This window comes from Solanum pennellii, chromosome 3, assembly GCF_001406875.1.
Source record: "Solanum pennellii chromosome 3, SPENNV200".
Classification (NCBI taxonomy): Eukaryota; Viridiplantae; Streptophyta; class Magnoliopsida; order Solanales; family Solanaceae; genus Solanum; species Solanum pennellii.
In genome coordinates, this window is record NC_028639.1 from 67,342,147 (window position 1) to 67,357,656 (window position 15,510).

At 37.9% G+C, this 15,510-nt stretch overlaps 2 protein-coding genes across 2 annotated transcripts in view; both read left to right on the plus strand.

Moving 5' to 3' along the window:
* LOC107014313 (protein MODIFIER OF SNC1 1) overlaps positions 1–7,135 on the plus strand; it is a 13,301-nt gene extending 6,166 nt beyond the window's left edge. The window contains exons 6-10 of the mRNA XM_015214165.2: positions 1,781–1,883; positions 2,349–2,429; positions 2,546–3,812; positions 3,881–4,148; positions 4,233–7,135. Coding sequence (XP_015069651.1) covers positions 1,781–1,883; positions 2,349–2,429; positions 2,546–3,812; positions 3,881–4,148; positions 4,233–6,725 — 4,212 coding nt within the window. The 3' untranslated portion in view covers positions 6,726–7,135. The remainder of the gene's footprint in view (positions 1–1,780; positions 1,884–2,348; positions 2,430–2,545; positions 3,813–3,880; positions 4,149–4,232) is intronic.
* A 1,037-nt stretch (positions 7,136–8,172) lies between these two features.
* Positions 8,173–14,165, plus strand: LOC107014900. Its single transcript, XM_015215017.2, has 5 exons — positions 8,173–8,400; positions 8,871–8,954; positions 9,977–10,107; positions 12,409–12,852; positions 13,509–14,165. Exons 2-5 carry the CDS (start codon positions 8,928–8,930, stop codon positions 13,921–13,923), a joined length of 1,017 nt encoding a protein of 338 aa, XP_015070503.1. The 5' UTR covers positions 8,173–8,400; positions 8,871–8,927; the 3' UTR covers positions 13,924–14,165.
* Positions 14,166–15,510: the final 1,345 nt, after the last annotated feature.

The window sequence follows — 15,510 nt, forward strand, 5'->3', positions numbered from 1 at the left end:
TGGGGGGGGGGGGGGGGGGAACAATATATTGTATGAAATGTACTAAGCTATTGCAACAAAATTGCTAGTTGTGCAGATAAGCTGTTGTTTCTATATTCTGGATTGAAAGCTAATTTGCACCAAAAAGAAATCAACATAAGAAATCTAAGTTCTAAGGCTCTGTATGTTTTTTTCTATTGCCCTGAATAATTTTGGTATTTCCTTCTAACCAAACTGACCACCATATAACTTGAGGAATAGTGTTCCAGGTCTTTTGAGCTTTCCTGCACAGACCCTCCCTGGTTTAACACTTCAACATTTCTGTAATGGTGTTTGGCATGGTCCATGACGTACCAAATATTGACAAAAAGAAATTCCATAACTGACTTGTAACTTTGCAATGCAAAAAAATGTGGGTGACTTCAGATTGTTCTTCAAATAATGGACATCTGCTGCACAATTGAAAACCCTTCTTTTGGAGATGTTTTGTTTGAGGCATGCCTCCTTAGCCGTTATCTAGGAGAAGCAAGAGACCTTAAAGCAGAGGGCTATCCTGATGTTTGAGGGGATGGGTGCACTATTATGAAAAGGTGGATCTACTATATAAATTTTACTGGTTTGACCTTGGTTCTTATCACTGACCAGTTGAACCATTTAAACTTATAGGTCCAAAATTAATTCATATATATATATTATGTGTCGAAGGCAGTGAGATCGGTTGAACCCATCACAGTATGCTATATCATCAAATACGAATAGTTTTAAATGCACATTTGGTTTAATCATACAAAAAGTTTACAGTTCTAAAATGTTGACGAATTTCCAATACGACAGTCTTGAGAATTTTGAAAGACCAAAGCAAAAGATTAAAGTATTGATTCAAATGCCAAAAGTGCTACCAATAATCACTTATAGAGGTGTTACACAATTTTAGTAAGAACAAAAACAAGATATATATAAGTTTTAAATTTCTAACCTCACTTAGAGCGATGCACCCAATCATCATAATATAACTTTGAGCATGGGCTCACACATCTTTATTTAAGAATTTTTTTTTTTAAAAAAAAATATAACACTACTATATATGATCTCGGTAGGGGAGCATGGGTTCAACATGGGGAACCCCCCTAGATAAGCCCTTGCTTTAAAGGTGCAATGTTGTACCTTTTTTTCGCAAGGCCATAACTCTAAGTAGTGTTGCTAAAATTCAGGATACTGCAACAATTTTTTACTGACAAATACCCTTGCAATGACCCTTCCAACTGATAGTGTCTATTTTCTTGTTATCCAAAACAATGTTGGTTAGCATTTGAAGTGAAACACATGACCTCTCCGTCATTTGTGTTCCTTCTAGACCTCTAATTCCGCCTGCGACTGTGTTGATAGTTTATAAAAAGCCAAGAAATGGTCTTTAAGTGGTGAGAGTAAGCCCCACATATTTTGCCAAATATCTTTTATTCCTTTTGTGCTTCCTCTGTATGTTGTTTTTAAGGGACACAGAGTGAGACTAAGAGGAGTGAGTTTTCCTTTTCTCACACTTGATTTTAAAATTTTATTTCTGCAATCTAATAGTTGAATGAGTTAATCAGTTGAGGTAAACAAATAGGAAGGTTTACAAGAAGATCACCGCGCTTGTGTTAAGAAGATTGTTCTGTAATTATATAATGAATTATTGACGTTCTCTTCATATTTTTCTTCTATTTTATTCCTCTCTATTCTGTAATTCTGCTCGTTCTCTCTTTTCTTCCCCAAATAAAAATTGTGTCACTGTGCTGATTGGTGAGCTTAATTGTACATACAGGGAGTACTGTCAACTAAGAATGAAGGCTTTTCTCTGGCTTCTGGGGATTTTCCAACTCTTGGGTCGGATAAAGATGCTTCTGGGAAGACTACCGAGTCACAAGGTGACTGCTGGTGCCTTAAGATTTTCCAACCCATATATCATTGTTATACTATGCTTTGTGGAATGATATGTTTTCTTTAAAATGAATTTGTATAGATTTTTTCATTTCATCTTTTACTGGTTTCTTTGGCAGTTTGTGTACTTGGAGTTTAGAACTTATGATTTTGCTGGCAATTATTAAGAACAGGCCATATTTGTTTAAATCTTCAAAGCATCCCTTTCTATGATGCCATAAACTGTAGTTAAAACATTATAATTCTTCCCTTTGTTCAATCCCCTCACTCCTTCAACAACACCTACGTCTCAATCCCAAGAATCCCGTCTCCCCCTAAACCCTAGGAAAAGGAAGAAAAAAGGAAAAAAAATATTTTAGTAGTGTTTATCCTGTTGCTGGAATGAAACCTTGCCAGATTATTTTGTTGGGATTGCTCTCTTAACTGATTGCTTGTTCATTTTCTTTTGATAGATCATGGTTCTTGTAGCCGTCCTAGCTCAGCTTCTGGCAAAGTAGCACAGCCCCTAGAGAAGACAATTGCTTCTCACTCAGGTTTGTCTATTTTGTTGAAACTTTTAAGTGATCATTACTTGGTACTCTTGTCAGTTGCTACAGAAAATTCGTGGAATATGCTTTCTGATGCTGGTAGGGTAATTCTACGAGTGCAGATATGAAGGGTGGATCATTTGATGCATGGAAAAGAGATGGTCGAAGTGCTGAGGATCCTCCTCAGCATGGTATGGAGAAATGGCAAGGGGATCCCCACCAGTATCACAGTCCTAATGTTCCACCACAGCATTTTGATGCATGGCGAGGTCCTCCTATGAATAGTCCAGCTGCTCTTTGGTATAGAGGGCCACCCGGAGGGCCACCTTATGGAGCTCCAGTTCCTCCCGGTGGTTTCCCAATTGAACCATTCCCCTACTTCCCACCCCAGATGCCACCTCCTGCTATTGCAAATTCACAGCCAGGTCCTCCTCCAGGGCCTGGATCCAGAGGGCATCATCCCAGAGGCGGAGACATGTATAGACCCCAGATTGCTGATGCTTATATTCGTCCAAATATGCCATTTAGACCTGGTTTTTACTCTGGTCCAGTGGCCTATGAGGGCTATTTTGGACCGCCAATGGGTTATTGCAATTCCAATGAACGGGAAATTCCTCTTATGGGCATGCCTCCTGGTCCTCCAGTCTATAATAGATATTCAGGCCCAACGACTCCTGATCCGAGCAATTCTCATGCCAGGATTGGTAGCCACGGTTCTAATACCAAAGCAATGCAAGAGGCACTGGAGTCTTCTCGTCCTGATGATGCTAAAGGACCATTTAAAGTTCTTTTAAAGCATGATGCAAGAGATGAAAGAGAGACTTGGGAACATGCTGCACCCACCAATGGCCCATATCATGATAGAAGCTCTCAGAGATCATTGCAGAAACATGAGTGGGGAGGTGAGCATGGCAGTGAGAAGGAATCGCAGTCGAGGAGAACAACAGGGAGTGGGAACTGTTATCCGCGTAGCTATGGTGATCGAGGAGGTGATTCTTCAGATACCACAAATGCGAATTCACTTGAAAGTGTAAATACAATGAAGGTAGCTGATGGCAGTTGGGCAAAGAAATCAGGGTATGTTGAATCCTCTGGTGGAGTGCCTCCATCTTCCTTGGCTCCTGAAAAGGTTTCAGCTCCTGCGGTGACTGCCAAAGATTCATCCTTGATGCAGAAGATTGAAGGTCTAAATGCAAAAGCACGAGCATCTGATGGACGTTTTGAAGCGCCTTATGTTTCATCAGAAGAGGATATGAATAAGTCAGAACTGAATTCTAAGGTTACCAATTCAGTAAATGAAGCTAGAGGTGGTCTTATGTCATCGGAAAGAACTCATACTTCTGTAACCACAGGGAACAAGGGTGGTCATTCAATAGCTGCCATGTCAAGGTGTTTATATTGTGTGTGGTACTTCATGGATCTGCTATTTTCCTTTACTAAAAACATCTTTCTTGCAGGAGGCCATATCACGGTGCGCAAACCAGAAATGATCATCCTGGTAAACCCAAAGTTGATAGTCATGATGATGGTTGGAGAAAGAAGCCTGTCGCAGCCGGCTCATCTGCTGTGGCTTCTGGAACATGCTTAGAACCTGCTTCTAATGTTCATGCATGTGAGTCAGGTCCACAAGTTGAGGCTGTTGAGCAAGCTTTAACTGATATAAGCGTAAGTGTTGAAAAAGAATCCTTGTCAGAATTGCATGATTCAGCAGATACCCAGGCTCAGGTAGTTTGCTTACTTTTTCTCTTTAACTTTAGTTGTTTATTCTCTTTTATCTTATGTATATATATGCTACTTGTTTTCAATTAGCGCACAAAGATGAAAGAGTTGGCCAGGCAGCGTGCCTTACAGCTGCAGAAAGAAGAGGAAGAACGAATTAAACAACAGAAAGCTAAAGCTCTTGCTAAATTAGAGGAATTGAATCGCCGTATGCAGGCAGGTGATGCTTCGTGTCAGAAGACTGAAAAGGATTTGCCCGCCGATGTTATCAAGCAAGATCTACAAGGCTCCTCAGCTCCTGAAACAGTGGTGTCCACTGTCAAACCTCAAGCACGCAATGCAACTTTAGCAGCTCACGGTGACGTAATTGATGCTAGTGGGCGCATGCTCAACAAGGACAGTCAGTATATTAATCCACCTGTTGTGTTAGAATTTGGCACTTCTATTATGGTCCAGTCAGAAATAGCCATCCCACAACCCCAGGCTTTTCTATCCAAGCAAGATGCTAATAGGGTTTCTGCCTCTCATGGAAAAGAGACTTGTCAGTCGAGTGATGGGGGTCTCATCAGGCATAAGCGTTCTAGCTTCAAGCAAAGGCCAAATATGACACCTAAGAATATCAATGAAAAATCAGTCCCTGTTTGCATTACTGAGGTATCTAAGGGCCCTACTGATATTATTAATAAAGTTCAATCTACTGAGGCTCATGAAGTTGGTTTAAATGCTGAATTAAACATGGTCAATAATGCCAAGGTTGCGGTCGAGTCTTCCGTGCAGCCGAGAAGGAAAGGTAATAGGACCAACAAGAACAAGCAGAAGCTTGATGCTGTGCTGCCTCGCCCTGCCTCTCCATCACCGGTGCCAAATGATAGTAATCCTGTTAAAGTTCGTACTCAACAGGAGAAGGTGAATTCTTCTCAGTTGGTTCTGGATGTGAGCTCAAATCAGGCAGCAAGTGGTGACAATGTTGTGCAACCTTCTGACCAGAGTCCCCCTTTGCTTACAGAAGAAGGTCATGGTCGAGTAGTTAATCAATGGAAACCTCAGCACCCTCGGAGGACACAGAGAAATCAGCACTCTAATATTCATACTGATAAGTTTCAGGGAGGTGATACGGTTGTGTGGGCACCTGTGCGATCTCAAAGCAAAACTGAAGATGTTGCTGAGGCAAGTCAGAAAACTGGATCTAATTCCATTGGTCCTCTGAAGAGTGATAACGTGGTGCAGAGTAATTCAAAAAGCAAGAGAGCTGAAATGGAGAGATACGTTCCCAAACCGGTGGCCAAAGAACTTGCCCAGCATGGTAGTAGTCAACATCCACTTTTGTTGTCAGGCAATTCTCCCGGTCCAGATGGGACAACTGGCAGGGCAGAATCTAGGCCTGAAAACGCTGGATGTTCTGTACCAACTGGATCTGCAACTGAGAGTTTCTCCATAGAGTCCAGGGATGGTGATGGAAAACACAATAATAAGCAAGGAAAAGCTCATGGAGTGTGGAGGCAAAGGGGTTCAACTGAATTGGCATTGGACACCAGCAAGAACGATTGCAAGTCTTTGGATCAGACTCAGTCTTTGAAGCCTGATGGAGATTCTCTGAGATATGAGTCCAAGTGTTCCAGTGAGTTTGATGTATCAGATGGTTGGAACATGCCAGATGATTTTGAAGGTCAACGTACCACCATTCCTGTTGTACCAGATGAGGGAACTAGGGGTAAAGGGAAAAGGTACCCTTCCAAGGGTCACAGAAGCACAGGAAATTTTGGGTATGAATACAAAAACAACAGTGTGGGGCCTCAGCAAAATCACACTCTGTCAGGAGCAACTGAAATAAACCAGATGGACAGAAGAGTTGCAGCAAAGGAAAGCCGTGGCATGGGCAATCGCACTCCACCACATTGGCAGCCAAAGTCCCACATGCTTGCAGTTAATAATCAACATGAAGGTGTGTCTACTGGAGCCCAACATATTACTATGGAAGGCGATCGGGGAAATAAGAGAGATTATCATCATGATAAAGTGAGTATCCCCCTACGCAGTGAGAAGGAGAGCCGTGATATAGGTGCAGGTCAAGCAGATTCATTTTCATCTGAAGATAAAATTGTTTCAGAGGTGCCAAACATTCGAAATCCGGATCCAAGAAGAGAGAGGAAGCCTGCTTCATTTAGGGGACGCCCCTACTCCCCTAACCAAGGTCCTGTTGTCAAAGCTGAATCTGCTCCTGCTGAAAGTGCCGAAGCTGTGCAAGAGCGGAGCAACTCAGGCTTAAGGAGGAATGTAAACCAAAACAATCGTTCTGGCCGGACCCAGGAATCTCATGAAAATTTGTTCTCGGTTAAAGATAATCGGCAGCACAACACCTCCAGCGGTCGAGAAAGGCAGAGGAACAACATGCATTATGAGTACCAGCCAGTTGGGCAATACAATAATAGCAAACCAAGTAATTTTGAAGAGGCAGCTGATGGTTCTCACAGTGTCGAGCAAAAAAGATACAGAGAGAGGGGTCAGGTTCAGTCAAGGCGCGGAGGTGGAAATTTCCACGGTAGGCAAGGTGGATCTGGCAGAGTGAATGCCAATTATGATTGATGGAGAGGGCCAAAATGCGGTTTTAGGTCTTTTAGCTTGTGATGAACCGCAACCTTACCAGATAGTCTTGTCTTTGTTTGACAGGATATCTGGTGGTCCAGTCTTAGGTGATAGCTTTTGTCATGGTAGAAGAGAGAAGTTGTTGGCCAATGCGACGCGGGTGAGCTGTACTAAGGCCTGGTGTGGCCGCATGGTTTTGGTAAAAGTAATGTGTTTGGTGCAACTCTAAGTGCTATGGATGTTATGAGAGGTGTAATTAATTTGAAGAACATTTAAATTGTGGCCCATTTTCTCAGCAGAGGAATGAATGTCTATGCATATGGAGCATTGTAAGTTGCTATTATATTTTTGTATTATCAGAATCTAGATGTGAAGCTTATTCTCCTGGTCGAAAATTACGAATTCTGACCAAAGAGTAGCTGGTTTTGCCTCCCATCCCCTTTGCTCGTTTATTTAGCTGGCGCAAATACCTTTGAATCCAATACACATCCACTCTTGAAACTTGTACAGTTGTACTTGCATGTCGAAAAACATGGTAAAGAAAATAAATAAAAAAAGCTCCCATACCAAAACAGAAAATCCTCTCGTTGTGCATTATAAACTATTTTAAACTCTTGACTATTTAAAGTAAAATACACCAATCATATAGTTTCCATTGTTAGGTAATTTTCTCTGCTACTCTGTTATCATTAGCAACATGTGCAAAACGCTAGTTTGGTGAAATGAAATATGCAAGCCCATCGTTTAATCATTGTCCTTGTTAGGATGATTGGCTACCTATTGCATCATATTGTTAGTTTAAGTACGATTGGTGTTTGTATTGTATTGCTCAAATTCATAGATAGGTAACAACGAAAAAACCTACGTGACGCCTGATTTAGTGTGATCGCGTCGTTACCTTGATATTTTCTTTTAATTTTGAAATTATTTATTATTTAATAATATTTCAATTTTGTTACCTTACCTTTTCAATTGTAACTCTGCTACGTATCTGACATTTCTAGTAGGTTTATCTGTTAAATTGTGGGTTGAAATTATATAGTGATGAAGAGCGATACAATCAATCTAAATAATGTATTTATTAAAACAATACAATATGATACAATACATTATAAATAACAACAATCCCCCGTGTAACACTACTATTTAATAGAATATAATAATATATAAAAATTTTTATCTAGAAATATATTTTTTAAGGTTGACTTAATTGAAGTGAAAATTACGAGAGATTAGAGTCGAGGGGTAACAAATGTCTGCTTAACTTTTTCTATTTTTTTCATCTTTTGATTAGAACAAAATGAATGAAAAAATTGTAATGAAGTGAGTCGGAATATTTACCAATATTTTTTTCCTGGCTATAAAAATGACAAATATTTAATTCTTAAATAACAGAACCGACTATATAGTACTTTTTAAATTTAAAATAATACCTGTAAAATGATTTATTGAAAAATCGAAATGGTCCCTGAAAGAACCCTAATTTCACCATTCTGACCCTTTCTCTTCTACTATTTCCCCTATCCGAAATCTCACCTTCTATCTCTCCCTTTCGGAAAGCATTGTTATCTGAAGAAACAGATAAAGCTTTTCTTTTCTCCTCGGAAAACCAATTCGTCACCGCCAAAGTCGCCGGAGAAACCCTTCTATAGGTTATACGTATTTGTCTTGCGCTGTAAGCAGTCATCTTCTTCAATGCTATTGCGAATTTGTGTTTATATTTTCTTATTGAGCCTTAAACTTTTGTTTTGAAATGGAATTGTGGTCCCGAAAGAGGTTGAAGTTGGAATTACGTTGAGCTAGATGGATATGTATGGAGCCACTTTAGTATTAACCTCTTTAATATGTTTCTTGGGAAAGGGGAAGTATGTTTCTTATTTATGTTTGCAAGGATTTAATCTATACTTTAATTTATGGATTATCTTGGTATTCGTATAATTGCTTGTCTTTTTATTTTGTGTTTCTTAAAAAAGAGTATATCTTTGTGGGTGGGTGCCGTGTGGCGTCCATTATCTTTGATTGTCTTGCTCTCTATGATACTTCATGTAAATCGGGTTGAATTTGTGAGTGGTTTTCTCTTCTACTAATAATTGAGATATATATCTTTGTGTTGTGATGTGTCCCTATACTGTGTTGTTATTGTAGCTCTAGGTGAAGTAATGATCTTGCTTGCTAGATGATTGCACGTGCAAGGTGGAGATAATGGCATTGGCAACCCATCAATTGCAGGTAAATGGACAATGATCCAATTCCATTGTCAAATTTCCATGGCATGCTTTGTAAGCTTGAAGTAAGAAATTTCTATTTGATTTATTGGACTTGAAGTCAAGTCCATATCATATTTATGTGGTGCAATTTTCTCTATATTAATGGAAGAAGTTTCTACGCATTGCCTACTACACATTCTCTGAAGCTAGATATTTGTGAGCTTGTTCAGTGGAACTCTCTTACACCTGTTAATAGTGTTGACTTGTCTTTGGACTATGCTAGCTCCTTAGTTTTAGCATTGGCATACGTGTACTGGTGCTAAAAATGTATTTTCATTGTCTTTTGTGTTGGAGCTAACATATTTGGTATCTTTTGTAATTTGGCATCTTCTTGATCTCCTGCAATGAAAATATCGAACTTTATAAAACAAATGTTCCTATGAATTGCCCCTACCCTCTAGGAATTGTTCCCTAATTAGATGATGAAACATATGAATCGTTTCTTTGTTTTTAATGGCATGACAATCCTGTAGAGCAGCAGCTGGCTTTGTTTGTTCGGAATGCAAGCATTGTAATTTAATTGTCACACAGGAGATTAATTGATGTTTCTTCGTGTAGATAAAGCTTTCTGTCATTTGATGTTAGTGCGCTGCCTTGGTGATTAGCTGTTGTACTCTGCTTAAATCATGTTCTTTTAAATTTTAACATTCATCTATGTAACGAGATTCAGAGTCTGTTGATAAGTTCATAAACATGATTTCATTTTTTGTCTGACTTACTTACTCAAGTACTTCATCTACATCAAGTTTCCTGTCTGCGTTGACGATGTCGGATGTACTTCATATTAGAAAAGTTGGATCATACAATTACTTTGCTTCCATTTTCCGAGTTCAATATTTCATCATATAATGATTGTGATTACTTTTAATAATGGCTAATAGGAGAAATATCATCTTACTGTCTTTTTCTGTTTGCTGAAGAAGTGTCTCCATTGAAGCCTGCAATTTCCTCAATTGTATTAAGTAGACATGTTTTTACTTGTAGGGTTCTTATAGAACATGTCCTTCGAGTGCATCTTCTTGGACTACTGGGAACAAATTGAGACATTCTGTAACAAAAATTCCTGTTGGCCAGAAAGATAATTTTATCTCACTGAAGTGCAAATCCTGTTTGAGGTATAATCTTGTATCCTCCATTGACCTTTTGTTCTTGGTGTGCAATTTATGTTCGCATTTATGGTCTTAACTTTTGCAGTCCTTTCCAGCTTTTAATAATGACAACACAAAAAAAGAAGCGACTAAATTCAAGGAGTTGGTGATGATGGACTAGTCTTCTCTTTTGAATGAGCAGTTATATGAAGATTCTTTTTTGATTAAGTATAAGGTTTCATTGATAAAGGCAAAGGCCAACTTGGCCGTATACAAAGGGTATACCAAAAAAGGAGGAGTCTACAATATAAAGATTTTTTTAGAAGTAATAAAACGAATATTTAGCTTTTCTATTTTTTTCTAAAGAAATAAACATAGTAAAACTTTTGGTCTGTATAGTTCCTGTCAGATGTAAATATATAATAAAACCGACAACAGCATACAATGTAGTCTCATAAAGTGGGGCCTGGGAGGGTAGAGTGTACACAAATCTTGCCCCTCCCTCGGAATGGCTGTTTCCGATCGACCCTGGCTAAGGGAATAAGAAACTAGATAAAAGTGTAAATATATAATAAATCTTGGTCAACTAATTACTCCATGAAGAAATTCTTGCTTCTTGCTTTTCCTTGTTGGCTGGAGGCTGTAATGGATAGAGTTACACAAAGCATGTAGAAAAATGAGAGATAGGAAAGACTTTGTAGATGTTCTCTTCTTAAATTATAAAAGATTGTATACTGATATGAGTCCAAATTGGAGAGCTCAAACCCAAATCTGATGAAATCCTGGATGAAGAAAATATAAATCTCACTGCTGAAACTAGCATTCTTTCCTATGGGATAGGAAATGATGGTGAACTGGAAGAGCTTTAGTTTTCATTATCACTTATTAGTAATCTTGTGGAGTTGCTATTTATTTATTTTAATGACTGATAAATCCCTGAGGGACAGTGGCTCACGGTTCGAAACTTAATGGATAACGAACTGATGACTTATCCCTCTACCCTTCTCCACCTAAATATTACATATTTTTATGTAGAAGAGTTTGAACGCATCTAACCCATACATCTTATCAGTCCCAAGTCCTAGGGGCTTGTGCAGTTGCTATAAAAAAATTTTGTTTCTCCTGGTGTTAATTAAGACATGTCCTAAGGCACTGAGAATGGATTGAAGATCAGAGTACAAATTCTCCCTCAAACTAATTGCGTTGATTTTGAAAAAAAGATTCAACCTGATCCATCCAAGCAGCAGTCACCTATGCAGCAATCTGCGGCGATGATCTATTGTTCTTTGATTATTGTCATGCAATCATCTTGTATATGAGAAGGACAGCACTATAGATTTAGAATATAATTGATCAATATGCCTGTGCTGATGCCATTTCCACCCTTCTTACTGTACATATCTCTTGGTTGTAGTGTGATAAAATTGAGAAAGGGAGAGGGGGCTGATGGAGTTTGTTTTTGTGGGAAAGAATATGGTAGTACTTTTGATCACTTCTTCAGTCTCGATTTGGGTGACCCCTTCTCAGCTACTCCATAATTGGTTCCTCAAATTCTTCCCTATGGCTATGGACCTGCAGACTTTCTTAATTGAACTTCTAATCAGTTTTTTAAATTTCATTTGCTTATAGATACGTGTGTGTTCTCCGCTTTTCAGATAATGTTCCTTATTTTCACTTCCACGTATTTCCATTAATATTAAAAAAAATTACCCAACAAACTCTGAAAGAGCAACCTTTTCATCATTCCTTAATACAAAACTTGAGTTTGCTTTCTCTTACTGTCATACTTAACTCTGATCTGACATATCAGATGCTTATTTACCATCTACACTTGAATGTCAATGGTACCAAGCAACCTGATCGATAACAAAAAACATGGCGGCCTTCAGATAAGTAGCTGGAAAACGCCTACATGCTGAAGGTAGGTGTTTATCTGTGCTAGTAAATTAGGAGTTGCCAAGCCATCTGTCAAGTTTTCTGTCAGGCCATTGTAGGGCTTAAAGAAAATCAGAGGTTGCGTTTAGCCTGGTGATAGGTTGATCCATTCCTTATGGAATTTCTCACTGTAGGTTTCTGCCAAGCAACAACCTCTAAAATAATAATGTAATTTTTCTTCTTAAAAAAAGAATGGCCGTTTCTACTGAGAGCCACTTCTACGTGTTCAATTGACCAGAAAGATGCTGCCCTAGTGTACATATTGCACGTGTGCAGTATGAAATCTGGATTACTGATTGTGTTTTATGAGTTCACATTAGTTATTCTAGATTGTATTAAGTCTGTTCCACGCATGGTGCTGCATATGTGATTGATCAAGTAATTTGATTCCAGAATAGGAGCTCCTTTCATCCTTAAACCTAAAGGAAAATCCTTGAAGATTTCTGCTTTCAAGAGCAACAGCCAAAATGAGTCTGGAGGCAGAGCAAGTGGGTCAAAATCGCTGAAGAGCTCAGTAAAACTTTCGTATGTGCCACATGAGAGTGAAGAAACCTCTGTGGAATCTCCAAGGGCACAGAATGTTCCCATTTCTTACTCTGCGGGAGCAGATGAGACTACAAATTATTTTGCCAAAAATATATTTAAGAGCTGGTTAACATTGTTGCGTACACCTTCACCGAACCAAGTTACAAATCAAACTGTGGAAGAGCCATATACCATGGAAACTTCAGAAACACAAAAGACGATACAAGAGAAAGAAAGAGTTCATGTCTTGAAGGCTGTCTGGTGCTTCTTTCTGAGTTTGGATGTAACAATAAAGATACCTGTATTGACATTGTAAGTATCGTTAGTCTCAATATCTTGTTACTTGTGTCCCTTTACTACCTGTTTTGTCCGTCCTCTCTCTCTCTCTATGTTTATATGTTTTTTTCTGTCAGATCTTTATTATCTTGAGTTGGGGGAGTTTCTCCCTGTTATGTGGTGTTTCATTCTACTAGATATGTTTGTTCGCCCATTGATTTTTGGTTTTGAGATGTTACATGGACATTCGACATGTCTTATGCAATCTGCCTTTTGTTCTGGTGATGTTTATTAATAGTGGATGGGGCTACAATAGGAAGGGGTATGTTGATGGTGGAAGGGAAGTTCCCTTTTGCACCAATTTGTGTACAGATTCTCTTGATGATTTTCAAATATTTCCTGAATATGTGCAAACAATCTGCTATTTTGGTTTACAGCCGAGGTCCTGAATATTGTTTTTTAAAAGTAAAAGAATGTCTCTTCCATTCAAAAAATGGAGCTTTGAGCATTCTGGACTTTATGTCTGTGAATAGAAAATTGTTGCTTTCCTATTATGTCTGTTGTTATTTATCCAAAAGTTGCAAAATGTTTTTATAGTAAAATTTAAGGAATAGAATGGCTCTTTTGTTTTATAGCTTTCATTGTGATCCTGCATATTAGATATTTATACTGCGTATTCTCTCACTTTGCAGTGTTCCCCTGTATCTTGCTGTTACTTTAGTATATGGAGCGGAAGTATCTAAAGAATTGACCCCTCTGTGGATTCTTGGACCATTGATTGTTGCTTTGTATGTTAAGATGCTACGGGGCATTTGTGCACTCTATGTATTCAGCTTCAAGCAGACGGTTAATGTGGTCAAGAACTTGCCTACGTATTCCTTATTAGCTTATGACTATATTGTTCGTGGGAAGCTTAAAGAATATATTAGAATGCGTTTACTGCAACCATTCATAGATATAAAGAACTTGGACTACAAAGAGGCAGCAAAAAGAAAGGCAAAGGATATAGAAGTGTACTTGGTGGAGAAGTACCTGGACTTTGTTGAATCGATATGGCCATATTACTGCAGAACCATCAGGTTTCTGAAGAGGGCAAATCTAATCTAGGTCTAAGACTTATAATTTTGCAAAATATTCTGTCAACGGAAAAGCACATTCAAATGCGGAATATTTTTTTGTTTAGTCTTCTCCTTTACTTCTTTTTGTATAATTTTTTGTAAGCAGTGTCTTAGGAATTGTCTGTTGAGAATCCCCAGTTTGGGCTGGGGTTCTCCTTTGAGAGCAGAAAGACATTTTTATGTTAAACTTAGTTGACATGTGAAGTCATTTGCATGCGTTTTTGTTGTGGACGTGTTTTGGTCTTATAACTCGTCAAATCCGAGTCTGCAGCTACTTCCTCAGTTCTCCCAGATTCAGCTGCGACATTGAAGTGGGTAGTTGATTGCATAATCTCTTAGTTGTTTTTTTTTTCTTTTCATTAAACATACAACACCAAATCACATTCATACTCCCCACCCAATTTCAATAAAAATGAAGCCCCTTAGTGGTAAGAAACAATTAGCTAGCCCCAATATCAAATTATTCTTTGGGCCAATATAGTTTTTTGTGTATGTTCTTATCCTTTCTAGATAGGTAAAATCACCCGATCTATGTATTCAAGAGTATACAGGAGGATTAGTTATATCAAGTGTTAAATATGTCATTTATTCAATTTTCTCTTGTAGATATTATCAAAAGAGTTTGTTCAAAGTCATATAAGAGTAACATGTAACACGAAAGCCATCGCATGTGGACAAAAAATGAATGAAATTATCATGACAACTTATAATGTCTAAAATGTCAAATGTCGTAACTTCCACTTTTGTCCTATTTTTTCCAGCCGCATTTTGGGTTGAAGTGGCACACTTTGTTTTGTTAATTTTCCAGATGAAATGTTGGCAGCTGAATTCTCTTTCTTGAAGGTACCAACTACTTTCTTTTCTTTAGAATAATCATAATTAATGAACTAAAAAGCAACTTTATATAAATTACTGGTTGAAATCTAAATTTGCAATTTCAAGGGAAAATGCTTTCTAATAGATTTCAAGATTTTCAATTAAGGGTGAATCAATCTTATTTATTTTACTATTCTCTTTTGTAATGTGTGTTACGCTTTACATAGTGTTTAGTACATATTCTAAAATTGACTTATATTTGCAACTTATGAGACTGCGTTTTGCTCAATTCACGCACTAAGATACAACTTAGCTAACTAGCTGCACGAAAAAAGAAAAAAGCAATGACCAAATTGGTAGCTAATTAGCATAGTGAAACATTACCTCATACTTTCCTAGTGTCTCAAATTTTTTATGGTGTTTACTTTTTACACGTCTCTTATGAAAATATTAATTAAGAAATATATATGCTATTGTACCCTAAATTCAGTATCTTTCTTTGATCGGTCCCACCTAGTGATTATTCTGCAATATAAAGTCAACTCCTTGATTAAGGAGAAGGCTAGCACTTAAAATTCAACACCTGATGTTGATCAGGGACAGAACTAGGGTTTTGGTTATGGAATCGTTATATTTAATAATTTTTAATTTTAATTCAAATTTTATATTTACTTTTTAAAAAAGAATATTAGATATTACTCAAGAACTTAAAATTAAAATTTTTCCAAAGACCAACAAATTTCAAATCCTAAATCTACAT

Excerpts from the sequence above, each read along its gene's own strand:
- LOC107014900 (XM_015215017.2), top strand. The coding sequence starts at position 8,928 with ATGGCATTGGCAACCCATCAATTGCAG. Across the intron at positions 8,955-9,976 it reads TGGCAACCCATCAATTGCAG|GGTTCTTATAGAACATGTCC; the intron begins GTAAATGGACAA and ends TTTTACTTGTAG. Across the intron at positions 10,108-12,408 it reads AAGTGCAAATCCTGTTTGAG|AATAGGAGCTCCTTTCATCC; the intron begins GTATAATCTTGT and ends ATTTGATTCCAG.